This window comes from Belonocnema kinseyi, chromosome 1 (genome assembly GCF_010883055.1).
Source record: "Belonocnema kinseyi isolate 2016_QV_RU_SX_M_011 chromosome 1, B_treatae_v1, whole genome shotgun sequence".
NCBI lineage: Eukaryota > Metazoa > Arthropoda > Insecta > Hymenoptera > Cynipidae > Belonocnema > Belonocnema kinseyi.
In genome coordinates this window covers 19,154,022-19,170,252 of record NC_046657.1, presented here as the reverse complement: position 1 = coordinate 19,170,252, position 16,231 = coordinate 19,154,022, and the positions used below count along the sequence as shown (strand labels likewise).

Sequence of the window (16,231 nt, the reverse complement as noted above, 5' to 3'; positions counted from 1 at the left end):
TAGAAAGTTTACAACATTTAGGCAAAAACTTTTACGATTTTTTAGGAAAAATTACAATTAATCAATCTCAAAGGTTACCGATGACGTAATAAAATAATATTAAGCAATTCTGAGTAACGAATTTTGCGTAAACAGCTTCAAGGCTACATATTGCTTTCATATAAACAAAACAGTTCAAAAATTGCCAAAAAAGAATCCGGATGATTTTAAGACAATTTCCCTTATTTTTTTTTTAATTTGAGGGAATAATACCTAAATTTGATCAGATATTTAGAAAGTTTACAACATTTAGGCAAAAACTTTTACGATTTTTTAGGAAAAATTACAATTAAGCAATCTCAAAGGTTACCGATGACGTAATAAAATGATATTACGCAATTCTGAGTAACGAATTTTGCGTAAACAGCTTCAAGGCTACATATTGCTTTCATATAAACAAAACAGTTCAAAAATTGCCAAAAAAGAATCCGGATAATTTTAAGACAATTTCCCTTATTTTTTTTTTTAATTTGAGGGAATAATACCTAAATTTGATCAGATATTTTGAAAGTTTACAACATTTAGGCAAAAACTTTTACGATTTTTTAGGAAAAATTACAATTAATCAATCTCAAAGGTTACCGATGACGTAATAAAATGATATTACGCAATTCTGAGTAACGAATTTTGCGTAAACAGCTTCAAGGTTACTTATTACCTCAATTGGTATAGTTATGAGAAGAAAAAGCATGATTTATTGCTTTCTCCACTCGTCAAAAATACTTACTGAACAGATCTCGAACTCTTTTTGCGCCCTGACCAACGAGAACCTCGTCAAACTCGGGACCCGCTGCATGGAAAAACGGAACTCCTGCTTCGCCCGCAACTGCCCGAGCGAGTAAAGTTTTTCCCGTTCCTGGAGGACCTGAGAGCAAAACTCCCTTGGGCAATTTTCCACCCAAGGCTGTGAATTTTCCCGGATTTTTCAAATAGTCAACCACACTTTGGAGTTCTCCTTTTGCTTCATCGATCTGACAAAATAAAAATATCTTTCTTTTGAAACTTTCCACTCTTTGCATGTTTTATTTAAGGGTTATCACTCAAATTATAAATTGAATTCCAGATGATTTTCCGAGACAAAAATTACATTTTTCCGGGTTGAATTTTAAGCGCTTATATAAATCATTATGCTAAATAGAAGAATCCATAACCAAAAGAAATAATTTCTTGACGAAAAACATAATGGTATTTTTCAAGTTAAAAAAATAAACATTCAACTTTAAAATATGAATTTTTAGCCAAAAATTATGCAAAAAGGCGGATTTTTTATTTCAAAAATAAAATTTTCGATAAAACAGTCTAATTTCGACAAAAAAGGTGACTTTTCAACCAACAAAGATGATTTTTTTAACAAAAGATAAATTTTCAATCCAAATTAACGAAATTCTTCCTAAAAAAAAAAAGAGAATTTTCAACAAAAAAGTTGAATTTTTAAACAAACAAAAATAACTTAAGAAAATAGTTTAATTCTCAAAAAAAATATTAAATTTTCAACTAGATAGTAGAATTTATAACCAAACGAGATAAATTCCTAAAGAAAAATATAATAGTATTTTTCAATTTTAAAAAATTAACTTTCAACTATAAAACGAATTTTTAACCAAAAATTATGCAAAAGGGAGGAGTTTCTATAACAAAAAATAATTTTTGATAAAAAAAAGTTTAATTTTCGATATAAAAATGTGACTTTTTAGCAAACTAATTGAATTTTCAGCAAAATAATAAAAATTTCCACCAACTAGTAGCATTTTTAACCAAAAGATAAAAAGTTTGGACCAAGAATATTATATTAGACTTGTCAATTAAAAAGAATTATCAGACAACCAAAAAAGATTACTTTTAAACGAAAGAAAATGAATTTTTTAAGAAAAGATCAATTTTCTTTGAAAAAAAAACTGATTTTCTTTAAAAAAGAAGAATTTTCAACAAAACAGTTGAAATTTAACAAAAGAATCAAATTTCTCATCAACTAGTAGAACTTATAATCAAAATAGATTAATTATAAATAAAAAACAGAATAGTCGACATTTCAATTTGAAAAAAATTAACTTTCAACTATGAAATATGCATTTTTAACTAAAAAAGATGGATTTTCTACCAAAAGATAAATTTGAATCCAAAAAAGATGAATTATCTTTTTAAAAAAGGAATTCTCAATAAAACAGTTTCATTTTCAACCAAACAAGATGACTTTTTAAGAAAATAATTGAATTTCCCACAAAACAATGAAACTAATAATTAAATAATAAAATAAACTTTAAAAAAAAGATAACTTTTTAAGAAAATATTTGAATTATTTGAATTTGAAAAAAAATAGCTTTCAACCGATTTTTTAATGAAAATAGATGAATGTTCAATAAAATATTTCAATTTTCGGTCAAAAAGATTAATTTTTAACAAAATTATTGAATTTTAAACAAAATAATGAAATTTTCCACTAAATAGTAGGATTTTTAACCAAAACAGATGAATTCTAAAGCAAAGTTTTTAATACATTTTTTAAATAAAAAGAATGAACTTTTAAAAAAGGTTGAATTTTAAACAAAATAATTGAATTTCTAATAAAAACAATGAATTTTTAACTAAACTTATGCATTTTTATCTGGAACAGATAAATTAAAAAAAAAAAATGAATTTTCAATTAAAATTCTAAATCTAACTGGAATAGTCCATTTTCCAAACCAGAAGATTAAATTTCCATTAAAAAGACGAATTTTCAAATAAAAAAAATTATTTTTTCAACTAAAGAGATAAATTTTAATTAAAATAATTAATTTTCAACCAAAAAGAGAAAAAAGAATAATTTTTAACAGTAATAGTTGAATGTAAAATAAAAGAGGTGAATTTTCAAAGAATAACAGATTAATTGTTTATAAAAAAGACCACTTTTCAAAAAATTACATGCATGTTTAACCAAATAGTTGAATTTTTAAGAAAAAAAAAACAACATCAATTTAGACCCAAAATCAACTTTAGAAAAAAAAGGAATTTTCAAGAAAATATTTAAATTTTCAGTTAAATGACGAATTTTTAACGAAACTTGTTAATATTTACCTGACACAGTTGAATTTTAAACCAAAAAGACGAATTTTCAATTGAAATAAAAGACAAAGACGAATTTCCAACAAAATTCATGAATTTTTAAATTAAAAATGATAAATTTTCAACGAAAAATTCAACAGTTAAATCTACATTTAAAAAAAAAAATTAATTTTCAACCAATGAGATGATTTATTAACTAAAATTATAGAATATTCAACTGGATTAGTTCAACTAAATGCATCAGTTTTCAACTATAAAATATAAACTGTTTAAAGAAAAAAAATTAAATTATCAATTAAACAAATTAATTTTCAATAGAAAACAAAAATGATGAACCTTTAACCAAAAAAAAAAAAAAAAATGTTTAAAAAACAAATGTTCCAAACACTTGTATTGAAAAAAATTTTTTTAACCCAAAAAAATGAATTCTGAAGCAAAAATATAATATTAGACTGTTTAACTAAACATAATTAACATTTAAACGAAAAGTTTAAACAATTTAGTTCAAATTTAAGCATTAAAACAAGAAAACGGGAAGTTGTTTTGAAAATAGGGTCAAAAAAAGAACAATTCTTTAAAAAAAAGAAAGGAAATTTTTTTTAAATTAAAATCTAAACGATATTTATTGCCAAAAAGGCAGAAAATAAATCTAAAAAATTGCCAGATTTAAAAAAAGATCACGGTTTTCTCAGTCAATGGTTACCATCTATTTTTTAAATTTAAGAAAAAGAAATTATTTTTATATTAATAATATTAATTTTAACATTTATTTTAATTAATTATTTAATTCATTACTTACACCCTTAACGTCACTGAAAGTAACACGGACCATTTCCGCATCGACCTCCAGGTGGTCGCCAAACTGAAACCTGAACATGTTCCCGTCGTTCGAGCGCACTGAGTGAACAAAGAAATGATTAAATTGAAAATGTTTTCATCCTGAAAATGGCGAGGGGGGAAAAAACTCCTAAAATACACGTTCCAGCGGAAATAATTGAATTTTCAATTTAAAAAATAAATAAATAAATAAATAATTTTCTACAAAAAAAAATTCGAATTTTCAACTAAAAAATATAATTCTATCACCAAATAATACAATTTGAACTAATAGAGAAAAATTCTCAACCACAAATAGATTAATATGTTCATTAAAAAATTTAAGTTTTGAAAATAATAAAAATTTCCACCGAGTAGTTGAACTTCTAACCAAAATTATCTAATATTTTAACCAAGAAGATTGACTTCTATCAAAATGCATTTAATTTCAATCAAATAATTGAATTTTCAACTAAAAAAAATTAATTTATATTAAAAATTTAATATTAAAATTTGCAGTTTTGATGAAATTTATTTTTTAAAAAATAGAATTTTCTACCAAAAAAGACAAATTTTACGAAATTCATTAAATTTCAACAAAATAGTTCAATTTTCAATAAAATAAAATAACTTTCAACCAAAAAAGAAACGAATTTGCCACCAAAAAGATAAATTTTCAAGCAAGACTAATTTTTTAGCAAGAGAATTTTTTTTAACAAATTCATTTAATATCAACAAAATAGTTGAATTTTTTAATTAAATAATTTAGATCTAAAATTATTAAATTCAAATCTATCAAGGATTTTTATTTGTAATTTTGAAATATTTATTTACCGAAATGGTTCTGAAATTATGAAAATTTAATTTAAAACTACAATATTTTGGAATTTAAAATTCGAAATCTCTAAACATTAATTTAAGAAAAAATCTTAGTTTTAAGGCCTCAAAGATTAAACTGTATAAAATAAAAGCTTTTCAATGCTCTAAATTGAAGAATCAATCAATTATTTTAAAAATGTTTAAAATCATACTATTTTAGGCAATTTTAAATTCTAATTTCAGCCCAAAATTAACTAAAAATTGAAAAATTCTCTGTTTAAATCAAAAATTTTAATTCTTTTCAAAAATTCGACTTCTCAACAAAAATTAGATTTTTTTTTAAATTCCCTGTTCCAATTCATAATTTAAATTATGTTCAAAAATACCTCTTTTCAACGCAGAATTATAATTTTGTTTAAAAAAATAAATTTTCCATTCAGAATTGTTATTCTCCTGGATAAATTTCACTTTAAACACAAAAGTGGTTAAAAATAGAAAATTCCTTGTTCAAATCCAGGATTTTTAAACTTTTCGAAAATTCTCCGTTTCAACTAAGAATTATAACTTTTCTGTAAAATTACCTGTTCCAATTCATAATTTAAAATTTTTTCTCCAAAATCTTCCATTTGAACTTAGAATAAGAATTTATTCTTTCAAAAAATTCCCTGTTTCAGCTCGGAATTTATTTAAATTTTTTAATTCCCTTGTTCCAAGAAAAATTATAATTCTTTTGGATAAATACCATTTTCAACTGAAAATTGGTTAAAATTAAAAAATTCCCTGCTTCAACGGAAAAATTTCCTTTTTCAATTCAGAATTTTTTTTCCTTTTCGAAAATTTCCAGCAAATTAAAAAAGCTCGGAATTTGCTAAAATTTGAAAATTTCCGGTTCCAAATCAGAATTATTATTATGCTGAATAAATTCCAGTTCCAACTATAAATTTGTAAAAATTTAAAATTCCCTTTTCAAATTAAAAGTTAAATTATCTTTTTTTTTTAAATATTTTTAAAATCTTCAAACTTTTTTTTTTAAAATCGTGAAACAACTACATGTTTTTTACTTTCTTTAAATTTTTGTTCCAATTCTGTCAAATTACAAAAATTTTCTTAAAATCTTCCACATTCATTTTTGAAAACTTTGTAACTCGTTATAAATATTTTTAAATATTCTCTTAAAATTAGTTTATTTAAATAAAAAAACATTTTCAATTTTCCTATGAAATATGATTTCTTCTCCTGAAGAATTAATTATAAGTTAATTATTAATCTTGAAATTATTTTTAAATTGAAAATAGATTATATCTACATTTTTTTAAAATAAGGCCGTGTGCTATTTAATTTATTTGACTTTCAAATTAAATTTTGTTAAATAAAACAAGAAAAATGTAACGTTCAAATTTTAGTTTTTTCTTTTGTTTTGAATATTTAATGTATAATTAATAATTTTAAACGAACATTCAGATATTTCTAAATACTAAATAATTTTTCTTTCTCTTAATTCATAAATATCAAATTGAATGGTTTAAAAATGCAAATATATTATTTTGAAGATATTTTAAAATGATGATGATTCCGAATCAGTTTCTACAATCAATTATTATTTATTTTTTTAAATCTCAAAGTAAAATTTAATTTTTAAAATCATCAACTAATTTATATTCACAACTAAAAACGTTTTGTATCCAAAAATATTCGATTTGAAACGCTTCTAATTTTTAATTACTTAAGTCTTTAAAACTGCATTTTTAAATTCTTTTAATTCAAATCTACGTTTAAAATTTTAAAATAGAATATTTTTAGAGTTAAAGATTTTCGAATTACGTATTCTAAACTAAATGATATTATAATTAAAAAAGATCACACAATTTAACTAATTTATTTTTTAAAAAGCTGAAATAAAAGTTGGACGGATTTTTTTGTCTATACAAATTTGTAAAATTCCCGGTCATTTACCGGCACTAATAAAATTTCGCATCAAACTGTCATAATCTATTTTTAAATTTTTGTTTATTTAATAACGAAAAGGAAAAACATTTTTTGTTGAATTAATAAAAGTTAATAAATTATTTTGTTAATTTTGTCGATGCAATTAACTCTAAATAATTACCTTCTAAATTTTTAATAAGATTTTGATGATAGTAAACAATTTATTATTGCAAACAAAAATTGTTTAAACCAATTCTTATCATTTTATGTATTTATACATAAAATACCGTTTTTTTCCCCGGAATTAACAGCCAGTTATTTAGCAATGATTTTTTTTGCCATGAATCGATAACATTTGATAATTGTTTAAACAAACTTAATTAACAAATGCATTATTTGGCTATTTTTCAGCATTTAAAATTGTTTTTTATGTGTAATAAACTGTTAATAACACATTTTTCAATTTTTTCTTAAAGCAGAGTGACCATTTTAACCAAAGAAAAAAATTCCCGGTTTTTTTCCCGGTTCGCAAAGATTTTTCCTGGTCAATAAAAATTAAAAAATCGACCTCTATTCTAAACATTTTTCCATTTAAAGTAACAACAAATATAAAATAAATGCAAAATTCAGAATTTTTAACACTTATAAATTATAGAGTTCAAAGATTTAGATGAAATTCTAAAAATACAAATCCAAGTTAACATTTTTAATACTCTAAATTAAAGAATGAGTAAACGAAGTTAAAATTTAAAAAAAAATTATATTATTAAGCTATTTTAAACTAGAAACATAAAAAAATTTAAAACTTTAAGAAGTAATCAAGTTAATTAAAAACAATTGAATTAGAATTGAGTGAATATAGAAAAAAAATATTTTTAAATCTCTTCAAATCTTCGAAACTCTACAAAATCCAGACTCTTGTGAAACATTATTTTAAATCCATTAAAATATTAAAATTCGTTAAAATTATTTTTAAATCCTTTTAAATTCCACTAAATTACTGAAATCAATAAAAAATTGTAATCTTTTGAAATTAATTTTCAACAAAATATTAAAATTTTCAAAAACACAAAATAAATTATTTTTAACCAAAAACAGATGTTTTTTAATACAATTGTTCAATATTTAACGAAAAAATATATAAATTTTCAACTAGAAAAGATAAATTTTAAATCAAAAATCCTACAGTAAAAATTTCAGTATTAAAAAATGTTTTTACAACCAAAAACAATCGAATTTTTAATAAAGGTGTTAAATGATCAACCAAAAGAATTTTTTTTTTACCAAAATAGATGAATTTTCAAACAAGAAGAATAATTTTTTACTAAAAAAGAAGAATTTTCAACTGAAGAAAAAATAAATTCTACAAAAAATCAAGAAAATTGTCAACCATATACATGTTCAGTTAAAAAAAATTAATAAAAAATTCAAAAAATTAATTTTCATACGGAAAGAAGAATTTTCAAACAAATCATTTTTTTTGACCAAAAACAGATGTTTTTTAATACAATTGTTCAATATTTAACGAAAAAATATATAAATTTTCAACTAGAAAAGATAAATTTTAAATCAAAAATCCTACAGTTAAAATTTCAGTATTAAAAAATGTTTCTTCAACCAAAAACAATCGAATTTTCAATAAAGGTGTTAAATGATCAACCAAAAGAATTTTTTTTTTACCAAAATAGATGAATTTTCAAACAAGAAGAATAATTTTCTACTAAAAAAGAAGAATTTTCAACTGAAGAAAAAATAAATTCTACAAAAAATCAAGAAAATTGTCAACCATATACATGTTCAGTTAAAAAAAAATTAATAAAAAATTCAAAAAATTAATTTTCATACGGAAAGAAGAATTTTCAAACAAATCATTTTTTTGACCAAAAAATCCTAAATTTCAACTAAAACAAAATTCGATTTCAACCCAAAAACAATTAATTTTTAATCAAGGAAAGTATTTTTCAAACAAACTGTTTTCTAAAAAAAAAGACGAAATTTCAACCAAATTAATTTGCAAAAAACAAACGAATTATCTATAAAATAGGTAAATTTTCAACCATGAATGCCATTCGTAACATTTTCAATCAAGAAAATAATTTAAAAATTACGAATTTAATTTTCAGCTGAAAAAAAACAACATTTTTTAACAAAAGAAGGAAAAGTTTCTACAAAAAAGACGAACTTTCAACTTCTAGTATTATATTTTTTTGATTGAGATTTCATCTTTTTTTGTTGAAAATTTTTTTACTTTGATTGAAACGAACTTTCCTGTTAGAAATTCATATGTTTGGTTTGGAAATTCAACGGTTTTGCAAAAAAATCACCTGTTCTGTTAAAATACTTCATTTGACATACAAATTTTTAAAAAAGTTAATATTTTTTTTCTTTTTTGACATAAAAAGCTCTTTTGGTTGAAATTTGATTTTTTGAACTGAAAATTTAACTGTTCCATTTTTTGTTAAAAATGTATCATTTTTAGTTGGAAATTCAACTATGTAGTTGAAAAATCGTCTTGATTGATAGGAAATTATTCTTCTCGTTTTAAAATTTATCTATTTTTATTAAAAATTCAGTTTTTTAATTGAAAATTTAACTGTTTAATTTTTGGTCCAAAAATTAATATTTCATGTTAAAAATTATTTTAACTATTGATAATTCAACTATTTTTTTGGGAATTTGATTGTTTTTGGACTGAAAACAAATTAACGAGAATTAAATTGTATAAAGTTAAATTTTAATTTTTTTGGTAGAAAATTATTCTTATTTTTTTTTTAATCATCTATTTTAATCAAGAATTAATTTTTTTGGTTGAAAATGCATCCTCTTTGTAAATTTTTTTTTTAATATAGTTTGAGATTATGTTTTTAGATAAAGATTAAATGTTTCATCTTCCGATAAAAATTGACCTTTTTAGTTAAAAATTCACCTACATGGTTGAAAGTTGATGTATTTTGTTTACAAATAAACTATTTTGGTGAAAACTTTTCATTTGCTGTCATAAATTTATTAATTTTTAACTAAAAATGTAACCGTTTTTCGTTGAAAATTGATCTGTTTTGTTCAAAATTCGTTTTTGTATTGTTACAAGCTTGATTAAAAAATTTTTTTAATGTATGTTTTCAGTAGAAAATTATTGGTTTGAACATTAAATTATTTGTTTTCAAATTAAATTTTTTGCTTGAAAATTTAAATATTTTGTTCAAACTTTTTTTTGTTTGTGCAATAATTTCTTTTCACTGTTGGAAATGTACTTTTGTTTTAAATTCGATTTTTTTTATTCAGGCTTAATTTTTTCAACTCAAAATTTAACTGTCTCATTTTTTAAAATAAACATTAAATTTTTTAGTAGAATAGGGGATATAGGGACCGGTCTGTAAGGCCTGGATATTTAGAATTTTTAAAAAGATTAAAAATTAATTTAGAACAAAATGTCGAGTTTTTCAGATTTTAAACAAAAATTTAGAAGTTTTTTTAAGCATTGTGAAAGGTTCCAAAAGAATAAAAACATTTTCTTAATATTCCTAGGAAAATTTGAAAAAAAAAAAATTCATTTAAAATAATTCTTATAACAGAATATTTAAAAAGATTTTAAGATATTTCCAAAATTGTACGAAAAATTGAATTCATTTTAAAATATGTTTAGAAGATCTGCAAATTTTTTTTTTACATAATTCTTTTATATTACTTGATATCATTTCAAAGTTTTCAATTAATCTTGAATCTTTTTAAAATTTCTGAATATCTCTTAAAATTACTCAAATTTTTTCTACAAACATTTTTTTAAATAGAACAATAAAAGTTTAAAAGCTCTTCAAAATTCTGGGAATTAAAAGCTTTTGTATTTCAAACAATTCAATTTCAAATTGTTTACTTATAAATATTAAGCTTCAATATTATTTTTCTAAATTACAAAATTTCAAATTAAATGGGTTAAAAATTGAATAATTTAGATTGAAATAATATTTTGAATTTAATAAAAGCCTTTAATTACGAATATCTTATAATTTATTTTTTAAGTTGAAAATTTATGTAATTTGTTTATGTTTTTTTTTTGAGAATATTATTTCATTTGTTGAAAATTGAACTTTTTGGTAGTCATAAAATTCAACTATTCCACTTTAAGATTCATAATTTTAGTGGAAAATATTCATCAGTTTGGTTAAAAGTTGTTTTTTTTTTTTAACTCAAAATTTAATGTATTTAATTTATGTATGTATATTTGTTTTTTTTTTTTTTGATCGAAAACTAATTTATTTCGTTCAAAATTCACGTATTTTGTTTTAAAAAAACTACTTTTTTGGTAGGAAATCGACTATTTAAAATAAAAAACCTACTTGTTTTGGTAGAAAATGATTTTTTCTTTGAAAGTTAATCTCATTGTTTAAAAATTCTTCTTTCCGGTTAGTAATTCAAGTATTCCAGTTAAATATTCATCATTTTAAATAAAAATTTATCTTGCATGTTATAAATAAATTTGCTTGGTTGAAAAAATAAACTCTTTAAATGAAAATTAATTTTTCTATTAAAGATTAATCATTTTTATTAAAAATTCATTTCTTTTATTTTAGTAGAAAATAATTTTTCTATTTAACTTAAAATGAAAATACTATTCCAGTGAAATATTCCATAATTTTATTTAAAAAATTAATTTGTTTGCTCAAACATTCTTTTCCTTTTTTAATTAAAAATTCAACCGTTTCGTTTAAAATTCACGTATTTAAAAAAAAATCTATTTTTTTTTTTTGTAAAACGTGATGTTTTTCTTTGAAAGTTAATCTTCTTGTTTAAAAATTCTTCTTTTTGGTTAAAAATTTCAAGTATTCCAGTTGAATATTTTTTAATAATGAATTCTGTTGGTTGAAGATTAATCATTTTCACTAAATATTCATTTCTTTGTTTCAAAAATGAGTTATTTGATAAAAACTTGTTTTTTCTTTGGATGAGATGAAATTTTTATACCAAAAAATGAAGTATTTTGTCGAAAATTTTTTTTTCTTTTTGGTTTAAGATTATTATTTTTTTTTAACTGAAAGTTTGACTACTATTCCAGTTGAATATTCCACAATTTTAGTTACAAATTAAATTCATTGGTTTAACATTCTTTTTTTTATTAATAATTAAATTATTCAATTTATTGTTGAATAATTATGTTTTTTAGTTGAAAATGCGTCATTTTTTTAACATCAATTTTTAAACGTAAAACTTAATTATTTAAGTTTTGGTTTTAAATTTTAATTGGAAATTCGTCGGTTAGGATGAAAATTAATTTTTTTACCTACAATGGAAATTATTCCATTTTCTGTTAAAAATCGATTTTTTAAATTTCAAAATTCAACTATTCGGTTGAAAATTTGTCTCCTTTAATAGAAAATTCAACGACTTCATTAAAGTTCATATATTTTGTTGAAGAATTTAAAACAAAGGTAAATTGTCCAACAGTAAAAAAAATTATCACCCACAAAAAAAAACAAAGTTTCAACAAAACATTTAAATTTTCAAGCAAAAAATTTAATTTGAAAACAAATAATTTAATGTTCAAACCAATAATTTTCTACTAAAAATATAAATTAAAATTTTTCTAAATCAACCTTTAAAAATTAAAAACAAATTTTGAACAAACCAGATCAATTTTCAAGGAAAAACGGTTACATTATTAGTTTAAAAAATAAATTTACAACAACAAATAAAAAGTTTTCAGCGAAATAGTATAATTTTCAACAAAATACATGAATTTTCAACTAAAAAGATAAATTTTTATCATAAGATGAAACATTTAAATCCAGATCTAAAAACATAATCTCAAACTATATTTAAAAAAAAAAAGATGTAGTTTCAACGAAAAACAATTAATTCCTAATTAAAATAGCTGAATTTTGGAACAATAAGAATAATTTTCTTAACAAAATAGTTGAATTATCAATAAAAAAAATTAATTTCTAATATCAAGCGATGGATTTTCAAACAAGAAGAATAATTTTTTAACGAAAAAGAGGAATTTTCAACTGAAAATGATAATTTCTAAGAACAAAACAAAAATGTAAAAAAAGTGTTAAATTTTCCACTTTAAAAATGAACATTTAAAGTAAAAAAATTAGTGTTTAACCAAAAATAAAAGTTACATTTTCTGATAAAAAAATTTAATTTTCGACAAAATAGTTGAAAAAAAAATCAATTCTAGACGAAAAATTAAACAGTTAAATTTTCAATTCAAAAAATAAATTTTTAACAACCACAAAAATAATCGAATTTACAACAGAATAGTTAAATTTTAAAACGGAGAAGGAAATGCACAAAAAACATGAACAATATTCTAAGAAAAAGATGAGTTTTCTAACAATGAAATTAATTTGATCTAAAAACGACAAATTTTGAAGGAAACACGAAAGCAATTTTTAACTTTAGAAATTAATTTTAAACTAAAAAATAAGTATTCAACCAAAATTGAAATAGTTAAATTTTCGGATAAAAAATTTATTTTTGAACAAAGTAGTTTAATTTTCAACGAAAGAAGTTTAGTTTAAACTAAAAAAATCTTTTGTAAGTTGATAAATTCAACTATCTAGTTGCTAAATTCGTATTTTTTTTTAGAAAACTATTTGTTTGAAAATTCTTCTTTCCGTTTGCAATTTTTTTTTGTTTTGCTTTTTTATAATTTTTTTTTTTTTTACTGAACATGTAACAGTTCCATTTTTTGTAAAAAACTTATCTTTTTAATTCAAATTCAAGTATGTTTGTGGTAAAAAAAATCCATCTGATTGGTAAAATATTATTCTTGTTGTTTGTGCATTCACTTCTTTGTTTAAAAATCTAATTATTCTGTTGCAAATTTTTTGTTAAAAATTATATTTTTCAGTTGAAAACTCATTATTTCCGTCGAAAATTAAAATTTTTAAACTAAAAATGTAACTATTACATTTTTGGTTAAATCTTATTTTTTTAAGTTTTAATATTCATTTTTAAGTTGAAAAATTTGACAATTTTGTTGATTTTTTAAAAATAATTTATCTTTGTTCAGTTCAAAATTCTTCTTTTTTAATTGAAAAAGCATCTGTTTTGTTTATAAAGGAATTTCTTTGTCTTTTTGAAAAATCCAATATTTTGTTGAAAATGTATTTTTTTAAATTAAAAAATATGTTATTTTTTTGCAAGACAATTGACCGTTCTAAGTTTAAAATTTATCTTTTTTGGTAGAAATTTATTCTTCTTGTTTAAAGTTCAAAAATTTTAATTAAGAATTAATTTCTTTCTTTAAAAATGCATCTTTTTATTAAAACTTCTTTTTTGTTGATTTAATATGATTTGTTTAGAAATTAAATTAGATGGTTGAAAGTTGATGTATTTTATTGGAAATTAATCTATTTTGCTGAGAAAATTTTTGTTTCTTTTATTTTTTAAAGTGATAATGTAACCATTTTTTATTGCAAATTGATCTATTTTGTTAAAAATTTGTTTTCTTTTGTTGTTTTAAAATTGATTTACAAAAATTGGAATTTTTGTTTGAGGTAGAAAGTTATTGGTTTAAAAATTCAATTCAATTGTTTAAAAAAAATTGTATTTTTTAGAAAAAATATTGGTCTCTTTGTCCATTACTTCATTTCTTTGTTTGAAAATTTTTTTATTTTGTTGTAAATTCGATTGTATGAATTTCAAATTTAACTGTTCCATGTTTGGTTAAAAATTATTTTTTTTTTTATTAAAAATTAATTTCTTTGGTTGAAAATTGAACTATTTTGTTAAAAATCCATTTTTTTATCGGTTCGCGCATTCTCGGCTTTACACGAGGCTGTTCTTCGTAGCAACAAAGTGGGGTGAACCACCTCCCTTCATTCGTGTCTCGCTTTGCCTCTCGCCTTTTCATCGCTCATTTTTACTCTCCCCTATTTCTACGTCGCTTTTGCGCAAGTTTCTTTTTTTTTTTAGTTCGCTTTTGCTCTGAGCGTGTCAGTTGATACAATAATACTGGTTTTTTTTTATCAAAAATTTTCAAATTCAAACACTTTCAATTTTTAATTGTGTAAGACTTTACTTAAAAATGATTTGAATAAAAAATATCGGCTGAAAAATAAAAATATAAAAGATATAAATTCAACTATTTATTTTTAAAAAAACTATTGAAATCGAACTTAAGCAGATTATTCTCCTGAAAATGTCTCAAATTCCCGGTCAAGAACTAAAAAGTTAATGTCATTTCTTGATTTTTCTGCGCTTGAACAGTTCGATAACAGTCCACTATTTTTATTTTTATTAATCACAAGAATTGCCCCCCCCCCCCCATCCCCCTCGGAAAATAATTTAATTGAAAAACTTACATTTGTAGGCGATTATCATGATGATAAATAGAAACAAGCTGAAGGAGATGATAGACTGAAGAGCTCTGATCCAACTCAAAAATCGTTCGGGCGACTTTCGTGAATGACCCTCCAAATATCCCTCCGCAAAAGCCAACTTGACTCGATCATCCGGTGTCGCTTCGCCTCTCTTCATCACACTTTTCAGCGCCTGGAATTCATGGTCTCGGCTCAAATTCAAAGCGCCGCCTTTGTCCTGCTGGCCCGGAAAAGCGCCAAACCATTTCATGATTTTTGCGCCCAGAGTGGAGTTGCTTTCCAAATCGGATTTAATGCTCCGCTGGGACTTGAAGCCGCGAATTTGAAAATTTTGAATGTTTGGATTGCGAAGGATTCCATGTACTGGTTTTATCGAGAATATCGTCATCGAGTCGGCGATTTGGGGTGGAAAGCCTTTTTTATTTTCTGCGAAACTCGCGCCTGATATGTACGAAACGTTCCATTTGTTTCGCTTTCTCGTTCTTTTTGTCATTTTTACTTCAAGCAAATGCTCCAACTGGAGCTTTCTGTGATTGCCATCTAGCCGGAGAAGACTTGGTAGGTCGTCGATTTTTAATACTTCTACTGGTAGTTCTGTACAATTTCTTGTTGCCTGCAATTTTACGTTATTTCAAATATAACTAGATTTAAAATTCGGGAAATTTAAAATCAGATTTAAAATTAAATTTAGAATCCTATTTAACGTCAAATAATTAAATTAATGTGTCGAATTCCTGAAAACAAAACCAAGACCAAATTGGGACAACAAGCAGAAAATGTTCCTATTGACTTTTGAAAAGAGACAACAATTTTTTCGTAAAAAAGAAAAGAAAAAATTCCTCTTTCGTCTGTCTCAGCGCTCATACAAGCGCTCTTATCAAGGCAAAAAAACTAAAGCAAAAATTTATGCTTTCTCGGTTTGAAAAAGAAAAAAAAAAAAGACACTTTCTTACCTCTATAAAACTTTCCTGGCAAAGTATTTCGGGGATATTGCAACTAGGTTCATTGCGTTGTTGTTGAACTCTTACCGCGAAAGAAGAGGATGTTGGTCTAAAGCCATTCGTCAGCTGTGTTAGGTGATACAACACCTTAAATAAAAGCATTTTTTATGTATTTAAAAACTGATATTGAAACATTAAGTAACAATATTTAAAGATAACTTTAGTCATTTTCATTCGAGGGCTTAATAACTTGTGAATTTTAATCATTCTTTAATGCAAAAATTGTGTATTCAAATGCTCAATAATTTAGGCGTGTAAAAT

At 22.7% G+C, this 16,231-nt stretch overlaps 1 protein-coding gene across 2 annotated transcripts in view; it reads right to left on the bottom strand.

Annotated features, from left to right (window-relative positions):
- Positions 1 to 16,231, bottom strand: part of LOC117167444 (ATP-dependent zinc metalloprotease YME1L) — a 46,918-nt gene that overhangs the window by 21,008 nt on the left and 9,679 nt on the right. For both annotated transcript variants that reach the window (XM_033352395.1, XM_033352402.1), the window contains exons 2-5: positions 15,923 to 16,057; positions 14,952 to 15,582; positions 3,881 to 3,978; positions 767 to 1,010 (exon numbers count right to left, since the gene is read on the bottom strand). In XM_033352395.1, coding sequence (XP_033208286.1) covers positions 767 to 1,010; positions 3,881 to 3,978; positions 14,952 to 15,582; positions 15,923 to 16,057 — 1,108 coding nt within the window. The remainder of the gene's footprint in view (positions 1 to 766; positions 1,011 to 3,880; positions 3,979 to 14,951; positions 15,583 to 15,922; positions 16,058 to 16,231) is intronic.